Below are 11,142 nucleotides of genomic sequence, written 5' to 3' on the forward strand. Positions count from 1 at the left end.
TCTTGTCCATGGCTAGGAAACATAACCATCTTTGATAAACGAGCTAGTCAAGTAGAGGCATACTAGTGACACTATGTTTGTCTATGTATTCACACATGTATTATGTTTCCGGTTAATACAATTCTAGCATGAATAATAAACATTTATCATGAAATAAGGAAATAAATAATAACTTTATTATTGCCTCTAGGGCATATTTCCTTCAGTACTGGCCAGACCGTTGCCGGACTTGGTTCTTCGGGGCTGGCGGAACCTTGGACCCTGTAAGAGGGAAGTGCCAGTGGACGGACGAGCAACTGCAAATACCAGTCAGGAAGCTTCGACACTATATTGATGCAGTGCAGCGAGGGACGTTCCTTCCAAACAGGGAGAAGGACGAGCTCACAATGGCCCTTGGGAATCCTGAGCACCCTGGACGGACACGAGGCACGCCAGGCTCCCTTTCGCGGAAGGTTGGTTTTCCGGACGCAGGGGGTTACAAAACCCACGAGAGGAGGAAGAAACTGGAGCAGGACCAACTGCAGGTGCTGCACGAAAGGGTAATGGGGCTAGAGGAACAAGAAGAGGAACGAGAAGCAGCAGATCACAGCAAACGACCTGCCGAAGCTTCCCCCCAAGCTATCCCGCCATCTCAGCGGAGAAGCGGCGTGGCTTCCACCGAGCTGCTTCAGCGGGAGCATGTTTTGACGGCTCCTGCCGGCTATCCCGTGGATGGTATCACGGAGTCTCAAAGTTGCCACATTATGGCGCGATGGATGACTTTGAAGGTCAAGGCGGTTGTTGGCCAAGTTTATCCTAGTGGACCCGGCACAACTTATCACTGCCAGCCGATTCCAGAAGGATATGCTAAGGTGATGGTGGATGAAACAACGGAGGGATTTGAGGACCTCCTGCTTGACCACCCTAGCGGTGAAGGGGAGACTAGGCTGGGTTCTGCTCTGAAGACTACATGCCTATGGCGGAAGGAGCTCATCAACCTTCCGAACTGGACGCCTCCGCCTCCTCCTCCTCCTCCGGCGAGTCAGGGCACTCCGCCTCCTCCACCGCCTCCTCCTCCGGCGAGTGACGATTAGGGCACGCGTGGCGGCACTCCGCCTCCTTCTCCGGCGCGTGGCGGCACTCCGCCTCCTTCTCCACCTGCGCCGGCGCGCCCGAGCAGCCAGCCTCCTCCTTCTCCGCCTCGTCAGCAAGGGCGGAAGAGACCCGCCGCCGCTCCGGCTGCTCCGGCGCGTCGTAGTCCTTCTCCTCCGCCTCGTAAGCAAGCAAAAAAAAAGACATCCGCTCCGTCTGCTCTGCCGACGTCTAGTAGTACAGCCAAAGGCGGGAGGAAATACAGATACAGTCCTTCTCTAAAGACTCCAGAGAAGTTACCGTACGAGAGGACCGAGGAGGAAAACGCGAAGATCGCGCAGACCAAAGTGGATGACTGGTTTGCAGGGTTGAAAGAAAAGAGACGTCCACCTCCGGAGGAGAAGGTAGATCCGGTGAAAGCGAAGCGCACTCTGGCTGCCCTGAGGAAACCGGCAAAGTCTCCGTCGAGAACCAACTATGAGCGCATTACTGAACAGACATATCTCCAAGCGGAGCGGTCGGGAAGTACTGTCAGACATCAAAGAGCAAAAGAACGAGCAGCTAAGAAAAAAATTGACCAGCTCGGCGAACAAGCAAACCAATCGTGCCCCCGCTCAATGTGTCTAGCGGCAACATCGTCGCTAATGTTCCGGGGATGGTGGCCGGTTATGGCAATCTACAAGATTACCTGCCTGACGATGCACTTCCTGAATACATGAAGGTGGAAGAACACAGGTACGAGTACGGGAAGCCTCTCGTCAAAGATGAAAAATCTCTAACAACGATGATGCGAAGATTCCATACTTGGTACATGAAAACCTGCAGAGAGTCTGGGGGGACAAATTGTTTGTATCTGAACATTAAAGAGGAGCACGACGTCGTTGGAACTGATCTGTTGTGTGTTCCATTTGAGGAGTTCTTCGAGTTCTTCAATCAAAAGGTCCTCGATAAATTAACGGTCTTTTGCTACTTCCTGTAAGTATTTTTTCTGTCATTAAGTCTCTATATATAGCTCGGCTCTTTCGTTGAATGTATTTATAATTAATTATCCTCAATATATTATGCAGATTGAAGATCGTCGAGTGCAAAAAAAAAATGAAATCTCACTACACCACAACATGGATGTAATGGCATACAATCTGCCGGAAGAAAGCACTTAAGAGGGCAGATAAACTATCGGGATGCTGGTTCTCCCAGCAGATAGAACTGCCACAAGAACGGCTGCCAGGGATTACTTCTCCCGGCAGATAAACTATTCCCAACGGTTTATCTGCCGGACCCATGAATATGCCGGCAGTTCATTTTCTCCCGGCAGATTGGCCATGGCATCAGAATGAACACTTACCGGCAGTGAAGCTGCCGGCAAAAACATGTTCACCAGGCAGTTAATATGCCCCACGCTGTGTTTCACTAGCAAGCCGTTCTAGGCAATATATACCTGATTTATTATCCATTCATCGAGCAACATATACCTGATTTAATATCCATTCATTCTCCTCGGGCAATCAGGAAAGATCACAAAACTTGCACATACATACACTTCAACCAACCTTAAACTTCATTCAATAACACATGCCAGACCAAATACATATGTTTCTAGATACATGTATGAAACGACCATATACAAGGAGGTTGTGCCACAAAAGGTTCTGTACATATGTTTTTAGATGTGTCACACAACCAAAATGAAAATAAAATGGCTTATGTACCAAAACAACCACCAAATAAGCATAGTAAAACTTGCCAATGTCTCCGGGTTCAGCAACCGAGGCATATATCACTTGACCAAATTAACTGTAGGTCTTCCAAACTTCCAGCAGCTTGCAGATCTTCCAGAACTCCATCAACTTGTGTACCCTTGGGAAACCTGCAACAGATTGGAAACTCAAAATGGGGCTCTTATTTCAGATTTTAAATTGACACATCAAAGATTTTGACATGCTGCAGTTTAACTCATCAGCATAAACAAAAATCTTCTAAATGTGTAACACTTCATCACAGCAAGCAATCATTATTATATAATTAGAATAACCATATTACTTGAGAGGACTTCTTCAATCAGATCAAGTATTGTTTACATACTAGAGGCTACGATTTGTATCCGTAAGCTGGCCATGTGGTAAAGGTAATGAAATAGGACCTGGAACCTGGATATGAGGTGATGAGAGAACCCATGAAATACATCTTTATCTGAACTGAAGCAGATAAATATGACCATATCTCAACTAATTCAGGAAAGCAGGCCAAATGTCATATCTAGCACTAGTAGACAATAGCTAGTGTATCCATTGAGATTTCCTTGAAATATCAAAAAAGAATCTCCCACAAATTCTGAAGAGCGGCATGCGGCCCTTTTATCGAAAATGGGGGCCATGTGGCCCCTTTTATCGAAAAAAATAACAAATCATGTTACCCTATTTTTGAGATATGGAAAACTAATAGAAAAAAATACTATATTAAAACCGTATTAAAAACCATGGAGTTATTGCCAATACAGATTATTTTGAACCAATCAGATAAAGCATAACTGCAAAAACAAAGAGCAAGTGGTACCTAAAGACAGAGCATGTAACCACGTGGCATATGTGGTTAGCAACTCAAAACTTGATAAACAATTTAAAACAGAATATGTGGCCTTTGGTCGTAGCTGGCTAGTGGCTACAAAGAACACAAACCAATGCATCTTATAAGCTTGCTTGTGGTAGCATTGCTACAAACAGAAATCAATCATTATACATGATATAGTTATGGAAAGAAATGCATCAATTATACATGATATGGAAGAAAACGTATCATTCTACATAATATGGTTATTGAAACAAATGGATCGATTAGTACTCAAATGTTGACATCAAAGTAACTGAGCAAAGTAAAAGCAACTATATCACTTCTGTTTATGACTAGAACTGAACCAATAGACATCCTGTAGGAAGAGCCTGACACTTATCTGCTTCCAACTGCATACACAGAAGCTTTTGCCACTGGGCTACCATGCTCCCGATAAACATTATACAGTAGCACATCCCTTCCTTGCTGAGTAAATCATACTTCATGAAACACAAACAAACACCTGAGAATAATCACACAATTTCAACACTATATAACATAATTTCTACATCCGAAACAGCTGAGCGTAACAAGAAAATTGTAACACTATATTAGTGCCCATTACAAGAATACTAATGGCTGAATGATAAAAATAGCAAAGAAATCTCACCGTTGGTTGAGAAGTACAGGAGGCGGTGAAGCCGAGACCGTAGGTGTCACTGCTCAGGCGGGGAAGTAGAGGTGAGGCGACACTGCTTGGGGGCGGGGATGGAGATGAGGTGCTATCCAGACGTAGTCGACACAGCGCTGCTTGGTGCAGAGGACGAATAGGAGGCATGCCGAGAAAGAGAGGAGTACCAATTACACAACATAACATACAAATCGAAGGACCAAATCAAGGGTGCAGACTGAAATAATGTACTGTACATAATAGAGTTAACACTGAGTTCTAGCTCCAAGTCAAATATCTTTCAGGTGCAAATAGGCAAGCATGCTGAGTTCAAAAACAATGCATTGAGTTAAACATTTGTACAGAGTCTCCAGGAATGACATAGAAGATTTCTTGCACATGCTCATGCTCATTTTGTACATGCTCATTTTGTAAACTGCATTTGTACTTTACAGAGTTGAGGGCATGCAAATTATAGGACAGAGTCTCATTCCATTTTGTATAGACTCCAGTTGTGGTACAACATCTCCAGATTTTTTGCACATGCTCATTTAGTAAACTTCAGTACTGTAGAGAGCTGGGGCATGAAAATTCTTGGAAACATAAAAAACAAAGATACAAAATATATTTATGTCGTCCACCACTCTACCTCAACGACCCAGCTGGCGTGCAAGAATAAGAAACTATATTAGTGTTGAGGAGGTGCATCCCGGCCCGGTCGTCGGCGGTGACAAGCCATCCGCGGGAGGACACTGGTGAAAGGAAGTATAGGACGCAGCTGCCTAGGGAAAGGATGCTGAGGAGACAGAGCCGCTCGCTGGAGGGAGAACGCCCCGCTGCTGGGGGAGACGACGTAGAGGAAGCTGCCCCACTCGATACTGGGGAGAAGGCTTGCTCGGTGTGGACCAAGCTCGCGGTGGAGGAGGGTGGTCGCCGGTGGAGTGGTTCCGCGACGTGGCTGGCCGGCGCCGGTGGGGGTCGTCCGTGTCCTCGGCGGCGCTGTGATGTGGGGTCGGCGGCGGCGGCAGTCTGCAGCGGTGGGGTGTGGAGGGCGGAGTCTGCAGCAGCAGCGGGCAGTGGTTGGGGCCGACAGGGGCGGCGGGGGCGGCGGTGGTGTGGTTGAGGGCGCGGTCGGCGGCGGTGGGGGTGTGGCTAGGGTTGGCGGCGGATGCGGTCTGGATCGATTTGGGGATGAAGTGGATTGAAGTCTGTGGGTGGGGGCACGGGGCGTCTATATTTTCAGGCCAAAAGTCTTGCGCGCTTCTGGGCTCTCATTAGCGCGCGCTTAGGCCCAACTTTAATTTGGTCCCGCGCCATCCCACTGAAAAAAATAGTAATGGGTCCCGCACCAAAAACGGCCCCCCGGCAGATAGAATGCCGTTTGGTAGTTCTCCCGGCAGATGTTGCGCCCTCATTATTACCGGCAGTCTGTTTGCCCTTGTTTCTTTAGTTCTACCGGCAGTTAAAATGCCCTTAGGTAGTTGTACCGGCAGTACAAAATGTCCCGGCAGTTTATTTGACCTTGTTCTGCTATTTCTACTGGCAGTTAATTGCCCCCAATTAAGTGTTGTGGTGTAGTGTCTATGATATTGGGTTCATTAACACAAATATCATAGATGTATTTCTGGTTGAAAAGCACGTCAAAGAGGCCGAGGACAACTTGCTACAATCGTTGATGAAAAATCAAAACAAAGATACCATACTCTTTCCTTATAACGGCAAGTGAGTGTTACTGATCGTTTGCATATTCGGTTTTCCTTATTACTCGAGCGAGGTTATAGTAATGTAATTGATGAGTTATGCATGCGTGCGCAGGTTCCACTATATTCTTCTGGAGATTAAGCTTGAGCGTGGACTAGTAACCGTCTTAGACTCGAGACGGAAAGATCCCAGCACCTATGCGGACATGACTGAAATGCTCAGCAAGTAAGTTCAATTAACCGATCATTATCGCACCATAGCGGCAAATTTTTGTTCATTTCCTGATATCTCAAGTAATAATAATTATTTTCTTTGTCTTGCAGGGTTTGAAAACAATTCACCGCAAAAGCTCCGGGACTGCCGAAGGAGCTGCGATATACATACCCGAAAGTAAGTACTACTGGCTAGCTAGTTGTGCGCATCTCCCGCTGATTCTATAGCTATACTTTCATCAATGCCATTTATAATGCTTCATTATCAGTTTGATTGACACCTTTATTTCTCGTAAAGTGCTTGTGGCAGGAGCAAAGGAATAATTTCTGTGGATACTACATGTGCGAGTTCATCTACAACGCGACTTTGAAAAACAAGCGGGGCTACTCTCCAAGACAATATGAAGTGCGTAAGCAACTAATAATATTCACAATTTCATTTTATTACACCATCATTTCTGTTGAGTTTCATTCATATATATGTATTAATTAACCCCCTTCTTCAAATTAGACGTGGCAGATGCGGAATGAACTCCTAGAACCAGATCGCATTAAAGCAATTCAAGAGGAATTGGCGGGATTTTTTCTTGACCACGTCATCAATAAAGCCGGAGAATACCATGTGGAAGTTGATTTCAAATGCTAGGGGACTGTAATTGAGAGATCTTATATATTGTACATGTATGTAGCCAGTAGCGTCAGACGTACATGATACGAAAACTTGTTGTTCGACCAATCTCTCAGAGAAGGAGAGATCGATCGATCATTTCTCTCGGTATGCATGACGAACTTCTGTACTCGATGGTTCCCTTCATTTTCTTACTAGCTAGCGTGTCGAGGGCTATATGTATATAGTACGTAGCGTCGATCAAGCACGGACATAAGAGAAGACACTTCTCTCTATTAATTAGCGAGTTAACACAATATATGAGACACCTAAATTAACCCCCAAAACCCCCAACCCCCCCCCCCTCTTTAAAAAAAACAAAAACCCCAGCCACTGGAATGCTGATGCGTGGATGCCTTTTGGTCCCGGTTGGTGCCACCAACCGGGACCGAAGGACCCCCTGCCTGGGCTCGGCGCACCGGCCACGTGGAGGACCATCTGTCCCGGTTCGTGTTAGAACCGGGACTAAAGGTGGGAGGTATTAGTAACGACCCATTAGTCCCGGTTCATGAACCGGGACTAAAGGCCCTTACGAACCGGGACTAATAGGTCTTTTTCTACTAGTGAAAGCTCCCAAACACTACAAGAAACCTGCTAATCTATGACAGATTTTGTCCGTCATCGATCAGGGAAAAACCATCATGGATGTACTTCCATGACGGATTTGGAATCTGTCATGTATCACGCGTCATAATTTGACACCGCACCTTCCATGACGGATTTGACCGTCACGGGTCTGCCCCCAGGCCCGCCCAGCCCAAACTAGGCCCAAGCCTCTGTGACAGAAAAAGCCGTCATAGACAGATGCCACATAGGATTTTGAATTGATTTATTGGAATGACGTGGCTGCCTACATGTACATTATTTTTCGTCACAAGAACTGTCATGGATTTAGAAGCTATTTAAATGGTGTCCATCCAATTATCCCATTTAAATTCAGTTCAATTTTGAGACAACACTTTTTTTAGCACAATGCATTACACCGATCATAATGTCAACTTCGACCCAAGACAATATTTCCAAAATGACATATAATACACAGATCATGTAGCATTTATACAAGCATCCACCCGTATATACAATACTTCAGTTTACAAAATCCTCAGTGAAATGATAATTTACAACATCAGTTGAGAAAATACAAAACAGATCAAAGTTAGGAACTAGCACACTCCACTTTACATCAACAACACATAAAAGTTTCTTAAAGCCCCTTAGCTCCACCTCACAGCTCATTCTTTCAGTTCTCTCGGAGAAGTTGCTCTCCATCAAATTCAATGTAATGCAATTCCTACAGACAAGATTAAGCACATCAGAAGCATCAAGGGAAATGGATTAGAAGGAAATCATCAGGGAGGAACAAAAATCTTATAGATCAGGGGAAACTATCACAACAAATAGCATGGTTCTGGGCTTGGTAGGTACTGTCCTAGAAAAACATTTACTAAGAAGCCCTTACAAAACTATCTTCAATGTATCGCGCCTCGGGCCATCAGCATCCTCAGCCGTCTGATCGTCAGTTCTGAGCATTTTCAGCCGCCAGATTCTTCGTAAATCGTGCCTGATCTGGCATCTTGCGTGATTACCACGATCGCGAACTGTGCTGGGCCGCTACTCTGGCCACTTTTTTGGGCGTCTCAGGTTAATTTGGGCGTGTAGCAGCCAAAAGAAAAGGCCGCACTTCTCCAACCGGCGTGGCGGCTCTTCCCATGGCAGCCCGACCTGTGTCCGACCGCCACCAAAGCGACGGATCCCATGGAGGTCGCGCTGGGTGCGCCTGGCGATGGCACGGGCTCTTCTCAACTGCTTCGATCCATTCGGTTTCACGGCCCGACCGAATGGTGTGTGTCCCCGAACAGACGTTTAAGTTCTATCGTCAACTGTCATTGATTTTGAGAGATTAATCACCCATTAGTAGTAGCAGTTGATGGTCCAGCCATTGATTGCTGCACGTTAGTTACATATGGTGACACATATTCTACATTCAAGTAATGCACGCCATATAACCCAGACTTGCCGCTGCTCCTTTCACTCTCCCGACTCTGCAAACCAATCTCCATCAGCGACGGGTGATGTTCAGGCCTCCAATTCGTTGCAATTGTCTCTCCTTCATGCATCTCCTCTTCCTCCAATTCTTCCTTCATTTTTTAATTTGTTTTGTTTATTGATATTGTTCTTTGTGCTCACAAAAATGCAGGTGTTCTGTTGATTCTGTTGGATTAGAAAGTTTTAGGCATTAAGCATTTGGAAGGTATGCACTACTTTCTATGTTTCCAATCTATATAGTATGCTTGCTGCTCCATTGCACAATTATTTTGACCATGCACCAATATTTACCGATGTGTTCTCTGTCTAATTTATAGTTTCGAATGCTTGCATGTTCTATACAAGGTCGAATTCAAGGTAAGTAAGTTTCTTTCTTTCCTCCTCAGCGACCTGATACAGGCTGCAAGGAGGCTCCAGAGTTACCAACACCATTTCCTTTGTCGAATTATGCTTCATCGCATATCATTGTCCATGCCAGAATTTGTTGCTGATGTTCCAAAATTGACCACAAGTCACTTCTCAGTGCTTAGATAATCTTTGTACTGGTAGGAACTAGGAACTTGTAAACACAAATCACTACTACTAATTTAGCATGGACATCATCGTGCTTTGTTTATTCAATTTTACAAGTTAAACTCTAACTGGCAAAGTGGTTACTGATTTATCTTATCCCTGTTAGTCAAAGCTCATGTAATGTGACTTGCCAAGTTCTGTTGATTGTATTGTTGAAAAAAATATATCCAAAGGAACTATTATTTGACATCAAATTAGGGACTTTCCTGCATGTTGTCGTGTTAACCATCTTCTGTATTTTTATATGCTTATCAACAATATCTCCTGATATTATAAGTATTCACTTGCAGGCTGATTCTATTACAGTGAGTAAGACATAGAAAATGTATTATAGAGGTTATCGAGTAAGGAGGGAGGCAGGTCGATCTCTCTTGTTCTGTTTACAACTGTTACAGTGAATCTTTAGAAGTTTACCACAAATAATGTATAAGTGAAGAGAAAGCATCCTATCCGTGGCTGCTGACAGGATCACAAGCATTGTTTCCCCTTGCCAATAACGGTACCATAAAAAGGCATGAGCTACACCTACTGATTAATAAGTGCAGCGATTAATATTCCCTGGGAGTTGGGATTGCATCTTTGCCACTTCAGTTCTTTGCTTTGATATGGCAGGATTAGTCATCTGATTGCCCTAAAATGTGCTATTTATTATTAAGACGTGAAAGAATGCGTGAAGCGTATGCCTTTGGGCAGGAACGCGCTGCGTGTTATATAGCCAACCATAGGTTACAAGATACGGTAGTTAGGTTATGGATTGATCCTCAAGAAAACCTATACAAGATCTGAGGATAAACCCTAACAACCTAACTACCAGATTACAACAGAACACACGCACGCGATCTACCTCTACGGCAGTATATACGGTTTATACAATAGCGTATATACACAATACAACTCTTTCTAACACGCCCCCTCAATCACAGCTTGACTAAGTTGAGATTGCTCTTGAAGTCTTCTAACTTCCGCCATGATAAAGCTTTGGTGAATCCATCTGCAACTTGATCACCTGTGGGGATAAAATGAATATCCAGCAGTTTGTTAGCTACCCTCTCTCGAACAAAATAATAGTCCACTTCTATGTGTTTTGTCCTTGCATGGAATATTGGATTTGCTGACAGATATGTAGCACCAATATTATCACACCAAAGGCATGCAACTGGTGAATGCATAACTCCAAGTTCACGTATCAAAGTTTGAACCCAAATAATCTCAGCAGTGGCATTGGCTAAAGATTTGTACTCTGCCTCTATACTAGACCGAGAGACAGTAGCTTGCTTACGTGCACTTCAGGAGATCAAATTCGGACAAAAAGACACACAGAATCCTCCTGTTGACCTTCTGTCATCTAGACATCCTGCCCAGTCAGCATTAGAGAAAGCACTAACAACATTGAAAGTTGACTTGATAAATTTTAGACCCCTACTCATAGTACCCCTAAGGTATCTCAAGATTATCTTGACGGGTGTCATATGTTGAGAGGTGGGAGAATGCAAGTACTGGCATACTTTATTAACAGGAAAACAAATGTCAGGTCTTGTCAGTGTTAAGTAGTGCAAAGCACCTACCATGCTCCTGTATTTTGTTGACTCCTCGGCCCCTAAAGGCTCTCCTTCTTCTCTTGACAGCTTTTCTGACATGGAGAGATGCATGTTTGA

The 11,142-nt window shown here is 44.6% G+C and overlaps 1 protein-coding gene across 1 annotated transcript; it reads right to left on the bottom strand.

The window, feature by feature from the left end:
• Window positions 1–2,585: 2,585 nt before the first annotated feature.
• LOC119361582 (extensin-like) lies at window positions 2,586–9,012 on the bottom strand. Its single transcript, XM_037626720.1, has 7 exons — window positions 8,777–9,012; window positions 8,051–8,159; window positions 5,034–5,519; window positions 4,528–4,531; window positions 4,289–4,428; window positions 4,019–4,118; window positions 2,586–2,938 (listed from the first exon to the last, which is right to left on the bottom strand). The coding sequence occupies exons 1-7, from the start codon at window positions 9,010–9,012 to the stop codon at window positions 2,862–2,864; spliced, it is 1,152 nt and encodes a 383-aa protein (XP_037482617.1). The 3' UTR covers window positions 2,586–2,861.
• Window positions 9,013–11,142: the final 2,130 nt, after the last annotated feature.

The sequence above is a fragment of the Triticum dicoccoides genome, chromosome 2B (assembly GCF_002162155.2).
Source record: "Triticum dicoccoides isolate Atlit2015 ecotype Zavitan chromosome 2B, WEW_v2.0, whole genome shotgun sequence".
NCBI classification, from domain to species: Eukaryota; Viridiplantae; Streptophyta; class Magnoliopsida; order Poales; family Poaceae; genus Triticum; species Triticum dicoccoides.